The 15,830-nt window shown below is 34.4% G+C and overlaps 2 protein-coding genes across 2 annotated transcripts; one reads left to right on the top strand and one right to left on the bottom strand.

The window, feature by feature from the left end:
• Positions 1–671: 671 nt before the first annotated feature.
• LOC131632312 (uncharacterized) lies at positions 672–1,268 on the bottom strand. The gene has a single exon (XM_058903085.1). The coding sequence runs from the start codon at positions 1,266–1,268 to the stop codon at positions 672–674; it is 597 nt and encodes a 198-aa protein (XP_058759068.1).
• Positions 1,269–12,421: 11,153 nt separating this feature from the next.
• LOC131632311 (uncharacterized) lies at positions 12,422–15,509 on the top strand. Its single transcript, XM_058903084.1, has 3 exons — positions 12,422–13,057; positions 13,215–13,274; positions 15,033–15,509. Exons 1-3 carry the CDS (start codon positions 12,422–12,424, stop codon positions 15,507–15,509), a joined length of 1,173 nt encoding a protein of 390 aa, XP_058759067.1.
• The last annotated feature ends 321 nt before the right edge of the window (positions 15,510–15,830 follow it).

Raw genomic sequence — 15,830 nt, 5'->3', positions numbered from 1 at the left:
CAGAAACTCAAATGAAAAACTATTACTAACACGAAATCCCTTAAAGGAACCATCCACCTTAGACTTTGCCAAAATCCTTGCTATACCTTTAGGGACAATTGTGAAAATAAAAGGAGATAGTGGATCTCCCTGTTTCAATCCTTTTTCCGCCTCAAAATCTGTGGTTGGAGACCCATTGACCAAAACTAACATTGAGCTCTTACAAACACAATCTCATATCCATCTGACCCATTTCACCCGAAACCGCATCTCCTAAGCATGTACAGCAGAAAATTCCAGTTGACATTGTCGTACGCCTTCTCGAAATCAACCTTCAAAATGATACAACTCTTCTTACTCCTTCTTGCCATATCCACCAACTCATCAAGCACCACCACGCCATCTTGGATCTGTTTACCCGGTATAAAAGTTGTTTGAGTTTTTGAAACCAATTTATCCATTACCCTCATCATCCTTGTCACCAAAACTTTTGCAATGACTTTATACAAGCTCCCCACAAGACTAATGGGACGAAACTTTCCAAGGTTTTGAGGATTTTTAACCTTCGGAATTAAAGCTACGAATGACGCCGTTATCGCTTTTGGTAATCTAGCTTTGCAATAAAATTCTACAACAAAGTTGAAAATGTCCAACGAAAACATCTCCCAACCCTTCTTTAGGAAATTGAAGTTTTATCTATCCAGCCCTGGGCATTTGTCGCCATCACAGCTCCAAACCGCGTCCTTTAGTTCCTCCGTAGTGAAAGGATGTTCCAATTCCTCCGCCTCCCCTGTTGTTATATAATTGAATTCGATACCGTCTAGAACCGGTCTTCTTAACGGAGACTCTTTGTATTTAGCCTCAAAAAAGCGTCTAACCTCCCCTTTCATTCCTTCCACAGTTTCAACTCTGCCTAAAGGGGATTCAATACCCACCAAGCTATTTCTCTTCCTTCTTTCCTTAACAGATCTATGGAAAAAATTTGTATTCGTGTCCCCTTCATTCAGCCAAGCAGCCCTTGATTTTTGTTTTAGGATGCACTCCCTCAGCTTCAAGGTATTCCAAAAATCGAATTTTGCTTTCTTGCGATTGTCCGACAAAACGCCTTCAGAATCAACTACTAATTGCAGCTGATCATTGCAGAAATTCATGTCCTCCACTGCTTTCTCAATCTTCAGATTAACCCAACCGAACACTTCACCATTCCACCATTTTAATCTCTCTTTTAGAAGCTTGAATTTTTCTTTGATCTTATATGAGCACGACCCGTCACCAACAACTTCTTCCATTCTTGATCCACAAACCATTTAAACTCTCTATGATCCAACCACGCGTTCAAAGTCCCAAACGGTTTGGGTCCCCAGTTCAAATTGTTGCACCGAAGACATACCAGATTGTGATCTGAGATATCCTTCACTCCAACTTCTTGACTCGAAGCACTAATCAAATTCACCAAATCCTTCGATAGTAAAATCCTGTCTAATCCAAATCGTCACATCCCTAGAAAGACTTTGCTATAAGATCTGACACCACTGGTAATTTTGTTTCCTGCAAAAAACACATAAGTTTAAGCTTAAAGTAACAACCGAAGCATCATGTTAACACATCAAGCATTAGCTCAAGAGAGCTCACAACATCACATATATCATCATGGTGTTCACCATATTCAAGTGGTTGACAAACCAACATCAAATTTCAAGTATTAAGGCAGCAGCATAAACATGTCGATGTTACAACACCAAAAATTTAGATCACCAAAACACATATGGCATGACACCAACAAGTGTCCAAAGATAAGCCTTCAAGGCTTCTAATCAACTCCTAAAATTCTCCACCTAACAAGGCAACAAAGAGTTCACCAACTCAAACACACAAGCCAACTAGTTCATTAGCATTTAGGTAACAACTAACATGCATATCAAGTCATGGAAATAAGAATGCATGCATGTGCCATATCATGTCATGGTAAGAAGGATAAGGGATAAGCCCGTAAATAAAGAGCTAACAAGCAAATTTAAGCAACACTGATCACACACATGGCACGAGCTAGCTAACACAAGAATCCAAGGTGGATTGCGGCGTGGGAGTCAAAGGACTCTATTCCATTAGAATATGCTCAAGCAAAACTCGAGTGAAGACTCGAAGCGTCAACGTCTAAGAGACGCGATCTAAGTATTGTAAAGATGATGACAAATTGTGAGGTACTGAGCGCATGCCCTTTCCACTTGATCGACTCGATAACAAGAGCAACATTGTTCAAAGCTTCAACGGGTGACGTGAGCTAAGAACGACTTGGGACTTGAAATGTGAAGGTCAAATACGGACCCTTTCCACTTATGCCTTCTTTGAGGACTTATCAACGGGGAATGGGGATGGGGATGCCTTCTTTGAGGTCTTTAGCACAAATGTAAACACACCGAATTGCTTTTATTTGAGGACTTTAAACAAGCAAGCACAAGTAGGAATTTCCTTCTAAAGGTCTTTTAAAACATCAGTGCCCACCTAGAGTAGGGACTCCCAGTCATGCACATCTATTCCTACTTCTCATGGAAAGGAAACAGAAAGACAATGCCGAGATAAGGTAAACAAAGAAAGGTACCGAACGGAGAAGGTTCGTTGCCTCTTCAAAGCCAAGCACGCAATAAGAAAACTCTACAGCTGCTTCCCTAGTGATCCAACAATATAAGATTCAAGCATTTGAGATCAAAATAATCGCATCAAACTTCTATATCAAAATCAAAGCAAATGATTAGAAACAATGATTATATTCATCCTCCATAGAAAATAATAGAAAAAAATTCTAATTACATTCTAAGGGAAAAACATAACAAGATTTATTGTTTTTTATGGCATTTATTAGTCTCTTTTAATCACCTAAAATGATAGGAACAAACTATGTAGCAAAACACCTAAATTCTAACAAGAAAATAGTGGGCTCAAAGGGTATATTATGAAATTATGGTGTATGGAAAACAAGAATGGCGTAGGGGCCCAAAGATTGGCCCAAATCTGATTTTTGTTATGGCCTAAAAAAGAAGCCACAAGGGGAGGTATGTTGGGCTCACAAGAGGAGGTATACCATGAACAGTGAATACAAATGCCAACAGATAACTAGGGGTGGGAAAATGGGCCCGGTCCGCGGGGAAAGCCTATTTTTCCCGCACTTTTTCGTGGGGCGGGGCAAGCTTTTTGGCCCGCTCCCTTTAATGTGTCTGCCCCGCCCCGCCCCATTTTTTGCGGGCATGAGCTTTTTCATATAATTTTACTGTTTTTAGGCCTCAAATATTCAATGCCAGCAGGCTTTCCCCGCCCCGCCCTCATTATTTTGCGTGGCGGGACAAGGTTTTTGACCCGCCCTCTCAAATATGCCCGCCCCGCCCCGTTTTTTCGCGTACTTTTGCGGTGCGGGCCTAAATGGGGCGGGCATGCCCGTTTTCCATCCCTAATGATAACTCCCTCATCTCGCTCCCTCTAATATCTCTCATCTCATTCCCCCTTTTTTCGATTCATTTAGCATCTCAATCCCTCATCATATCTCCCTCTCATCAATCTTCTTTCAATTGCAGGTTTAACAACATTAGTATGGATACGACTTGTAGAAGGAATACGGCTTATCGGTCAGAGACACTCCGACGGTGCTTCAACGCCAATTGTAATGGATAAAAAACCAGAAAATCTTTAGATAATACTTCATGAATCTGCTTCTTCACTTCTTCTTGTTCTTCTTTCTTTTGGTTTCTAGATGCGTGAACATTGTTTCGCTTTTACTGATTTTCGTTGTTGTTCCTTCGAACAAATTTTTGCATATCATCGAAATTATGCTGCAGAGTTTGTTCTTGCGTTGAATTCAAGATGAAGATGGTTGATGCATAAAGATGAAGGTTAATGAAGTGATTGTTGCAGATTTAGCTATGGTGATATTGAAGTTGCAGAGAAGCTTGAAGACTATATTGAAGGTTCACGATTTTTGAGAAAAAGAAGATGAATTTGTTTATGATTTTCTGCAGAATTGTTAATTGTTGAAGATTGGTGATGAGATATTGGAGATCGACAATAGAGAACGGAGGTGAAGGATTAATAAATCAAAATGGTGAATGAATGATCGAGAGCATTGAAGGGAGTGTTGAATCTTTTGATTTGGAGAATTAGAAGAAGAGAGTTTTTCAAGATGCTTGATGAAGATGAAGAATGGATCCAGATGGGAGATCCCAGAGGAATTTCTGTTACAAGTTTGTTATCATTCAGTTACCAGATTTTATTCTCTTCATTTTCTGTTATAGCTTTTCTTTCCCCAAGTTCTATTATGTTGCTTTTTTGTTCATGCAGGGTTTTTTGTTACGATTGAACTGGGGATCGATTCGGTTTTAGGTGCAGGTGAACCGCTTTTTTCTATGCAGATTTTGTATTATTAGAATTGAATGCAGAGTTGTTTGTTTAAATTGTTTCGGAACTGCGACTTTTTGTCAAACCAGTTATTCGGATTCGGTTTAGTGATATTACAGACTTGGTTTTATTTGGATGCAAGTTCGATTTTATGCCAGTTTTGATGAGCTAGCAGGTTAGTATCGATTTTATTTTGGAGTTCGATTAGCTTTATTTTTTTTATTTGGAATTGAGACTTATTTCTGGTGTAGAATTTGGTTATGCAGGTATTATAGACTGGTTAGATTTGGTATCAAAGTTTGAAACAACGACCAAGGGTATATGTTAGAAATTTGATTGAAGACGTGAAGTCAAGCTTGGTCATGAATGCTATTTGAGTGGCAACTTGAAGCTTGGCAAATGTATGCTCCAAGATATTTTGATGTACTCTCTTTCTCTTTTGTGTAATGTTTCAAAATGAAAGGAACGATCTACCAGATAACTTGTAACTTTTGAATGAAAAGATGGTGTTTGTAAAATGTAACTTGGACTTTCTAATGAATGAAAACTCCTCTGACTTGAATATACTTTTCTTTCTTTTTGTTCAAATTATTCAGAATTGAAGTTGTAATGATGGATGAACTTGAATCTTGAAACTTATGTGCCTAAAAGGCCATATGAATGAATTTTCCATATTTTAGCAAGCTTGAATTATTTCTTGATAAATCACATGTTTAAGAACTTGGATTCAATCGATTAATCTTGAACATAAATTTGATTTTATGTGATCACTTGAATCAACAAACCTTGGTACACCACACTTGCACATGAATTTGAATTAAAACCTTGTATGCCACATTTGATCTTTAGTAAAATCTTAGTTCAATACTTGAATCCAAAGTTCAAGTTATCTTGCATTTTGAAGCGAAACACTTGATAAGCATAACTCCTTGACTTAGAAGTATTCAACCCTTCTTCAATTGTCCCACGAAACATGCCTTATGACTTGAACAAGAAAAATTCTTGCATTAATAACCAATGTATCTCTTGTCTTGACAAACTCTGAGCACAAAAGTCTAAAACACTAATCCTTAATCCCTGGAGAAAACCTTGCCACCTGGCGCTGGGAAGAGGAGAATAACCTCGTAGCTTAATGACAAAGAAGTCCACAGTAACCTTTAATAAAAACCTTAACTTCCAACCATAAGCGATAAAGAGACAACTTAAATCAACCTTGAAAGAAGATGAGAGCCTCAAAGAAATAGAGAAACCCTAACACTTAAATATCCTTGATCCCGATGCTGAGTTATTGGTTAATGATGCATGAGTTATGTTACTATCCTAATGGGAAGATGTACATGAGTGTGAAGCTTAAGCCAGTTAGAAATAAAATTGGGAGGGAAATTTTTGGGGTGTAACACCCAGTAAAAGAAAAAAATAGAAAAAACAATTGAAGGAAAACGAAACACCACCACAGCAAAAAGGCCCATCACCAGAGCTCTGAAACACCACTGACCAACCAACCGAAGTACAAACTAGAACTCAAACCACCAGGCCAAAAGAAACTGAAGAAGAGAACTACAAGTTACACCAAAACCACGAACCGCTAAAGAGGTGGACTAGACTACTCAAATCGCTATTGACTAATGCACAAGATAGGATTCCGTAGCCAATTTGCAAAGGAGAGAGAGTTCAGCCCAGACGTATTGAGATATCAAGACCGGGCCAAAAGATACTCTTATCCCCCACCTCTTTCACATTAGAAGATGAAACAGAAAAAAGCTTATCATTCCGCACAAGCCAAATAGACCAAATCACCGCCTACCAATTCATAATAAAACCACCCTTCTTATTAGCCCTTCCTCCTAACAAGTAGACAAACTCAAAGACTCCCTAACACCCTAAGGAGAACCACTTGAAAACCTAACCATCCAAACACCCGAAACAGCACACGAGAAATTACAAGTAACAAATAAATGGGACACATACTCCAACCGGTGAGCACATAATATACAAGAAAGCCCCCCAACTCTCTAATAACCTCCCATTTAAAGAGATTTTCCTTAGACGAGAACCTGTCTTGCAAAACTTACCAATAGAAAATATAGATTTTTGAGGGGGTCCAACACTCCCAAACCCGCGGGAGATTTGGATTCCCCCCCCCCCCCCTCCAAAAAAAAGGTCTCAAGGAGATCCCGAGAGCCCAACTATGACAAGTAAGTAGAAGAGACCGAGAATAACCCATCATTAGAGAATTTTCTGCCTAAACTGTCCCTTTCCTTGGAAAACTGAAAGTCACTAAGGAGAAGGAGAAACTCGGCCGCTAACAATTCTTCATGAATGAAGAAATCTCTCCTCCACCCAAAATCCTATACAACCCTCCCATCTACTAACCTCCCCATCTCCCAAATATTGACGGATTGTCTTTGGGAGATAGTAAAAATCCTATGAAGCCTCGATCTCAAATGGATAGGACCCACCCCGATATCCTCCCAAAAAGAAGTCTGCAACCCAAACTCAACCTCGGGCAAACACGAGACATATCCGAGCACGCTGAAGTCTCGTGCTCGGTAACAGCCAACTCGTGTATTTCCTAGCCTGGCGCTTCGCGTGGGTCCTCAAAAAGTGGAGTCCTTTCCGCATAGAACAATCCTATAAATGGCCCTCTGACCCCAGAGGGCAAGGTAATCTATTTTTTACCCAAAATCTCTCACTTTGTTGTTGTACCTTGTTGTTCAAACACTTACTTTGGCATCGGAGTACCTTGCAGGTACAACCACCTTTTTTTCCTCCAACCGTCCGGATTTAAAGCCTCACCGTTGCTGGCCACCTGTTCTGCTCGGAAAGATCACTTATAATGAATTAGAGAAGAAAAAAAATTAAATAATAATAAGGGTTAAATATGTTATTGGTCCTTATAAATATCTTAATTTTGACTTTTAGTCCTTATAAAAAATATTGACTTTTAGTCCCTATAAAATTACTTTTGCACGCAGTTATAATATGTGTAGAGTGACTAAAACTATGTGCAAAAATACTTTTATAGGGATTAAAAGTTAAAATTTTTTTATAGAGACTAAAGTCAAAAGTAATAATTTTATAGGAGCTAAAAACATATTTAACCATAATAATAATAATAATAATAATAATAATAATAATAATATTAATAATAATAATAATAATAATAATAATAATAATAATAATAATTAATAATAATAATAATAAAAATATTTTAACCCGAGTTTGTCAAAGGGTAAGTCGTTTATATTTTCATTTAAAAAGAAAGTTTTAAAAGAGATTTTGTTGATTCCTTATGTATATTATTACTTTATGTTTCATATATATTTAAAACAATTATATTTGTTATTAAATAACCACAAAAACTCATTCTTTGTATCGGTTGATAATTTTGGATAATATAAAAATAGAAAAAAAATCGAAGTGGAAATATGATAAAAGTTGGTGTCCAGTCAATTAAAACGGCTTGGCAACAATTGATATAAAAGACATTTTATCAAAATCAGTCCAATTTTTATAATTAAATTAAAATTAAAATTTATTATAATATAACTACAATGTGTGAATTAGGAATATATCCTTATAAAGTTAATACTCTGTATTTATTTTTATAAACTAAAATTACTTTAATATATAATATATTTTGACTATCTGACATATATATTAAATAAATTGTTTTTAATATTAAAGATGGTATCAATTATATATGGAAATTTTTTTAAAAAATATGTTGGTACCTGAAGTGCAGGATGAATTTAGACAAAATATTAGCTAATCACCTTGAGTTATTTTATAAATTTGAATTTTCTATAAAAGAATATATTAAAAACGAATTAAAATAATATCTAAATCTATAAACAAAAGCAAAAATTCTCTCTATAAATTAAAGCTCTCCCTAATTTCATTTTCACATTTCATATTACAGTAACTGAGAGTGAGAGAGAATTTCCAGTGTGATATAGCGGTAGCATTGATCGGCTGTTGGTTCCTAGCATCAATCCATTCTCAAAGCTACTCATCAATTGAGGTATATTTTCTTGAACTAAAGTTTTGATTTTCATGCATGATATTAAACTTTTTATTTTCATTTTTTTAATTATCTTATAATCATTTTCGTCTGAACTCGGTAGAAGAAGTTCACTTATAATCTTATATTTTTCTGCTAAAAAATTATTACTGCTGTCTAATGTATAGTTGGTCGTAGAATTGAATTTTACAATTGTATAGTTAATTTCCACAAAAATAATAAACTTTGAGGTCACAATTGTGCTTTTATTTTTGGTCTTTAGCAAAACTCTGTCCAATTTATTAGTAAAACTTGAATTATCAATTATTTTCATGTGGAAGAAGTTTTCAATTAAAAGTTACTTCACTTGTCTTTGAGAGAAGTGTAAATTACGATTGGTGTCATTTTATTTAATAAATAATTTCTCTTTAACATTTTTCTAAAAAAACATATTATTATTTTACATGATTTTCCATTACACTAACAATATATTTTTTTTAATGAAGGCTCATATTGAAAAGAAAAGATAATAAAATGAGATCACAAAAAGGACAACTAAGTTAGCCCTGTCAAAAGGAGAAAAATCTAACGAAAGGTATACCTATTCTATTTTGATAATGAAGTTGATAAGAAGTTGAAGATATTGAAGACATGTTTACATTTCTGGTTGAAAAGTAGATGGGGGGGATTTGTGAGTCATCTTAAGGTTCAACCACCTTGTGAACTTTGATTTGAACTCTCTCCTCTCATAAAATCTTGTGATCTACTTCTCTTGACAAAGCATTACTAGTACCAGTAGAAATAACAGTAGCAGGTGTAACAACATTATTATTTCTACCATTATTGAATGAAGTAGAACTGCCATTATTATTTCTTGTTCAACTTTGAACTTGATGATAGTTTGATGGAGCAGTTCCAAGTTGTCCAATGCTTGAAAACAAAGATGATGGTATGCATGTTGAATTGATACACTGAGCAATACTCCTTCTAGTAATAGGAACTAAAGTGAGAGGTGAACCAAAGAGTATCGGTGGGGATGAGTCAGAAGAAGGAGGAGTCTGATTATCATTATAATTGGTGATATTGATGGTTGTTGGAAGTACCATAGCACAAGAATAATGGTTTTCATCAATATATTGTATATTAGTAGTTTTTGTTGGTTATCACTAATAACACAACAAAAACTACTACTACCCGTTTTACTAATGATAATCATTATCCTTCCGCTATGGTACTTCCAACAACTGTCAATATCACTTTTTATAATGATAATGAAACACCTCCTTCTTCCGACTCTTCCCCACCATGACTTTTTGGTTCATCTCTCATATTAGTTCATACTACCAGAAGAAGTATTGCCTGGTGTGTCAATACAACACGCATGCCAACATCTATGTTTCCAAGCATTGGACAACTTTGAGTTGCTCCATCTAACTAACATCAAGTTCAAAGTAGAACAAGAAATAATAATAATGGTAGTTATACTTCATTCAATAATGGTAGAAATAACAACATTTTTACACCTATTATCGTTACTTCTATCGGTACTGGTAATGCTTCGTTCAAGAGAAGTAGATCACCAAGTTTTGTGAGAGGATAGAGTTTAAATCAAGGCAAAAAAGTTGGTGGAACTTCAAGAAGACGCATAAATCCACCTCCTCCCACTTTTTATCAAGACAAAGTAAACAATAACATGTCTTCAATATCTTGGACTACATTATCAACATGATATAATTACAATGGACTACATTATTAAGACCAAAAACTTATATACCACGACAACCACAACTGCCTTTTGATCCTTCAATAAGTAGTTACCACCTAAAATCTCCACCAGCTCCACCTGGACCAGGATTTAGTGTTGTTGTAGAATCTGACCAACACGTGCAGACCAGTACAACATTGGCTAGATCGAAGAATCATCTTCGTTGTAATAACCACATTCTCATCAGAACTAATCCTCCACTTAGGGCTTTGAGGAACATGGGATGAGGTATTTTCACATTACTTTCTTAATTACTTGTTTATAATATTTTAGTTGAGGATTAGTAACAACTAATTTACTGCCATTAATATACTCACTTTTCAAATACTATGGATTTATTTACCTTACATATAGATGTATCCATGCATTTCGAAGTTTAATACTACAATTGAATGGAAATAATGAAAAGTCTATTATTTACATTGATATGATTAAATTGGTAAAATTATATCTTAATTAGTATTATAATGTTTACTAATGTAGCATTAATCTATTCAAATATTTAAGTATATAATATATGTAACAGGTTTTAAGCACCCTACAACATCTACACATTACAGACTCAATGAAAATAGAGGTAAATAAAATTTTATACATTATACATTTTTCATCTTCTTTCTTATGACTAAGTTATTTGTTGATTTATTATACCAAGTAATTTTAAACATATATTTCACTTGTTTTTCATGAATCTTGAAAATGTATGACATATGACTTGCTGATATTAGATTATTCAATTGTGTTAAATGAGCTTGATTCTCCAAAATGTACAAATGTGATAAATAGTATAGATGATTTGAGATATGAGGAAAAAATTATTATGCATTTATCAATGTATAATTTATTATTTATTTTTGTCTACTTACTCTATTTAGCATTTTCGTTATAACTTATCTGGTTCGAATTTCAAATTTAGTTTTGAATAAATAAGTATAATAAGACTTGAGCTTAATTATGATTAATAGCCATACATTCAATTGAATGTGATTAATTGTCCTGTTTGAATTCAGTTTGAATAATTTGAGAGTTATGAAAACTCATTTAGACAATTATATATGTTGCAAAAGATTTCCTATAATTTATTATTTTTAATGTTGAACTTAAAGCACATTCATTTTCATTGGTATATGAAATGTTTGTAAAATTTTTGTAGTTAAAGCATTTATCATTTCTTTATAAGTAACATATATGAAGTGCACTTTGTTAAGAAATATGTCAAAATCCATAGATTTGCAAGTTTCTCTATGTATGTTGTTTCAACTAGATAGATGAAAATCTAGGTTCACAAATTCATTAACTAAGATTTTCATACATGCAGTCAATTTGATTTATAGCCAAAGTATACTAGTATACCAATGACAAGGTGAGTTGGAGCTTTTTAAGATACATGTTAAATAGAATAGGGTTTGGAGACAAGTGGATGAAATGGATGGAATTATTGGTGTTTAATGGTAATATGCCAGTGCTTGTTAATGGGTGTCCAACAAAAGAATTTATGGTGAGTAGAGGTTTGGGACAAGGCGACCCTCTTTCTCCGTTTCATTTTGTTTTGGTGGCGGAAGGTCTAGCGGGGCTTGTTAGAAAATCGATTGAGGTGAGGGAATTTCAAAGTTTTAATATTAAGGGATCTTGTCCAGTGGATATCCTTCAATTTGCGGATGACACTTTAATCGTGGGAGATGGTAATTGGTAACACGTTTGGGCTATGAGAGCGGTGCTTCGGGCTTTTAAGCTAGTGTCGGGGCTTGGAGTTAACTACCACAAAAGTAAGTTAATTGACATTAATTCTAATATTCATTTTTTGGAGGAGGTTTCTCACTTTCTTTCATGTAAGTTGGAGGATAGAAAATTTTATTTTCTTTGAATACCTATTGGTTTCGATCCTAGGAAAGAAGTTACTTGGAATCCTCGCTTGTCTAAGTTGAAGAACCGTTTGGATGGGTGGACGAACCAATTTTTAAACTTGGGTGGTAGAATTACCCTTTTAAAGTCTGTGCTTAGTTCCTTGACTATTTTTACAATGTCTCTTTACAAAATGCCGAGAAAGGTGGCGAAGAGGTTTACAAGTATTCAAAGCAAATTTTTATGGGGAGGTGTAGAGGAAAGAAGAAGAATTCATTGGTTAAAGTGGGATGATGTTACTTTACCATTGAATAAGGGGGGTTAGGAGTTATAAATATCGTTTTGTTTAATTTGGCTCTTCTTAACAAGTGGAGGTGACAGATTCTACAATGCAAAATTCGTTGTGGTATAAAGTATTGAATATGCGGTATGAAGATTTGTCTTAAAAAATGTTCGGCGGGGGAGGGGAATGTAAAGTAACCTCAAAATGTTCGTTTTGGTGGAAGGATATTTTAAAGATTATTTCTTCTTATTCTCTTGATCCTATTGTTGCTTATAGTAGGTTTTCCATTCATAATGGCTTTAATACCCCTTTTTGGGAGGCTATGTGGTTGGAAGATTTTACTTTGAAAGAGGCGTTCCCGGAATTATACAAGATCTCTCGTTTAAAGAATGTTTCGGTGGCGGCCATGGAAGGATGGGATGATGGAGAGTGGAAATGGGGAGATTTTGGTGTTTGCGACGTAGGTGCGGATGACTTTATTTTAGTGGAGGAAGCTGCGACTTTGAAAGGGCGGGTGGAGGGGTTTAGAGGTTGGTTGGAAGGGAAGGATTCTGTTGTTTGGGGTGAAAACTTGGATTCGGAGTTTTCGGTTGCTTCTTGTTATAATTTTTATGATAAACTTCGTATTCCGTATGGTCCTTCTACTAGGCATGACGAAGCATTTGGGTTATTGTGGAAATTTGAAGTTCCGTTCAAGATCATGGAATTTGGGTGGAGACTTTTTCACAATAGGCTATTGATGAAGGATTTGTTGGTGGTTCGAGGTATTTCTATTCTTTTGGATGATTTAAAGTGCATTTTTGTGTGGATATTGTTTGGAAAGTAGTAATCATTTATTTTTTTAGTTGCTTGGTGGTTAAAAATATTTGGAGGAAGAATGCTTTTGGGTTGGTAAAGGGGATAGGGTAGAGAAAGAGTGTTTGTCGAATTTTATGAATTGACACTTCTTTTTTTCATAGAAAAAAGGTGAAGTATATGAAATTGGGAGTAGTTTGGCTTGCTACTACTTGAATTATTTGGTTGGTTAGGAACGAAAGTAGTTTCTGGAAGGAAGTTTGGAATGTGAATAATACCGTTTGAAATATTAAGCTTTTGGTTTGGAAATGGTCGTTTTGCGGGAAAATTACACACCCCAATTATTCTTTCCACGAGTTTTGCAAGGATCCTTTGTACTTTTGTCGTATAAATAATTGGTTTGTAATCTTTTCTTTTTGCCGGATTTTCCCGTGTAACTGTGTAATCGGATTGGAGAACCCTTAGTTCTCCCTTATATTAATTCTTGCTTACACAAAAAAAAAAAAAAAAAGTCTCGCGGCACTTATATATACACTTTATTACCAAACTTTAACTTATGAAAATAATGCATAGGGGAATTAAATATAAAATTTTAAACTTGTCACGTATAAAATTTATGTCTCACATAAAAAATATAGTCTAGATTATATCTACTAATAAATTCTATAATATAGTAAACTATAAAGTAGAGTGCTAATTTATGTCTGATATCAAGTTTTTTGTAAGCATAGTAATCAATTGCAATTCATAAATTTTAAACTTCATATATAAAAGAAACATGACTTTTCTCTCGCATTAACTTTGAAAACTGTTCATGACTTTTCTCTCACATTAACTTTGAACACTCTTTATAATGCTATGAAAATTAAATGATTTTTCTTGTATATTACTCCCTCCGTTTTTTATTATAAGTCATTTTAGACTTTTCACACAGATTAAGAAAAATAATAATTGTTGTATAAAAATGAGAAATTATGAAGTTTTTTACAAAATTATCCTTCATTAATGACATGTCGAAGATAAATTTATATAATTGAAATGAGAGAGAATAATAAATATTTAAGGCTATAATAGGAAAAATAGCATTAATTATTCATTGGAATAGTAAAACGACTTATATTAAAATACAAAATATTTTTCCAAAACGACTTATAATAAAAAACGAAGGGAGTAATTGATAATACAACTAAAAATTATTAATAAAAATGATATTAATTTAATTAATATAATTTTGGCTAAATTACAGTTTTGGTCCCCCTGTTTTAGGTTTTTCACGATTTTGGTCCCCCTATTTTCTTTTTATACAGTTTTGGTCCCCCATCCCAATTTTGATGCAACTGTTCATGTACTGTTCATGTACGGACATGTACTGTTCATGTACGGACATGTACTGTTCATGTACGGACATGTACTGTTCATGCACTATTCATGGACAAAATTGGGATGGGGGACCAAAACTGTTTAAAAAGAAAATAGGGGGACCAAAATCGTGAAAAATCTAAAACAGAGGGACCAAAACTGTAATTTAGCCTATAATTTTAAAGTTTTAATTAAATAAAATGTTAAACATATTATAAGATCAGATTGAACTTTTAAAAAAGTCAAACCCGACCAAAGATATCTACTTGCAATTCAACTTTTTTTAGAAAGATTTAATATTAGGAAAATATAGATTGTTTCTTTAAGCTTAATATCCTTAAAAAAATTAATTTCAAAGTTTAACATCCTCCAAAGATATGTACTTTCAATCCAAAAGATCCACTAATCCTTGTTGAGATTGACTTAACATTCTTAAAGATCATAGATCACTTTATCATGCTTAACATCGGGAAAAGAATATGAATGCAGAAGCTTAATATATCAAGGAGGTATGACTTTAATAATTTTGTTCTCATGAGACAAACCGCTCCAAACTCTAAAGGAGTTGATTCAATAGAATTAACTGTCTAATTAACTGTTCTCATGTGATTAATTCGTTGAAGGTAATGTGGAATCTTAAACTTCCTCCCAAGATTAAGGTCTTTACTTGGCGGCTTTTTATTGACCGGCTCCCTACTAGAGATAATTTGTTGAAAAGAGGTGTGACTAGTGTTGTGTGTCCGAATTGTGTGATGTGCGGCTCCTCTCTTGAATCTTCTTCCCATTTATTCTTTTTTTGTCAAGAGGTGAAAGCGGTTTGGAACTATGTTTTCACGTGGCTTGATATAGCGGAGGAGATTACTGTGGATGATTTTCTTAGGTTCGAAGTCATCCAAGAAAAGGCGTTAGGTGGCAAGCGTAGAATTGCGATCAATTTTGTTTGGATAGCTACTCTTTGGTGTATTTGGCTTATGAGAAATGCCATGATTTTTAGGGGGGAGATTTTTAGTTTTGAGGTGGTGTGTACTAACATTGTGTTTCTTTCTTGGAGATGGTTAGGTTGTGGATATACGAAGTTTAAACCAAACTACTACGAATGATTTAAACTTCCTTTATCCGAATATCGTATACCATAGTGCCTTGTTTTTTGTAAGGGTTGCACCCCTAGTGCGAGCTTTTCATTCAATCAATCAATTGCTTATTAAAAAAAAAAAAAAAAACTGTCTAATGAATTTCTAACCCAAGGTGTCATTGTTACTATCTTGTGAAGAAGTGTTCATTATCATCTACCTTAGTTTATTTTGACGAAGACAAAAATTTATCAAAGAAGATATATTAAAAAAAGAAATTTAGAATCAAGAATAAAAAATTCAAACACTTATGAATATTTTGGAAGTAAAGAAAATTGATCTTGATGCTAA

Source organism: Vicia villosa, unplaced genomic scaffold (assembly GCF_029867415.1).
Source record: "Vicia villosa cultivar HV-30 ecotype Madison, WI unplaced genomic scaffold, Vvil1.0 ctg.000926F_1_1, whole genome shotgun sequence".
Classification (NCBI taxonomy): Eukaryota; Viridiplantae; Streptophyta; class Magnoliopsida; order Fabales; family Fabaceae; genus Vicia; species Vicia villosa.
This window is presented reverse-complemented; position numbering and strand designations above follow the sequence as displayed.

Bases quoted from the DNA above. Each gene is read 5' to 3' on its own strand.
- LOC131632312 (XM_058903085.1), bottom strand. From the start codon at position 1,268: ATGGAAGAAGTTGTTGGTGACGGGTCGTGCTCATATAAGATCAAAGAA.
- LOC131632311 (XM_058903084.1), top strand. From the start codon at position 12,422: ATGTTCGGCGGGGGAGGGGAATGTAAAGTAACCTCAAAATGTTCGTTT. The intron at 13,058-13,214 runs GTGTGGATATTG...TTTTTTTCATAG, and splicing joins ATGATTTAAAGTGCATTTTT to AAAAAAGGTGAAGTATATGA. The intron at 13,275-15,032 runs GTTGGTTAGGAA...AATTCGTTGAAG, and splicing joins GCTACTACTTGAATTATTTG to GTAATGTGGAATCTTAAACT.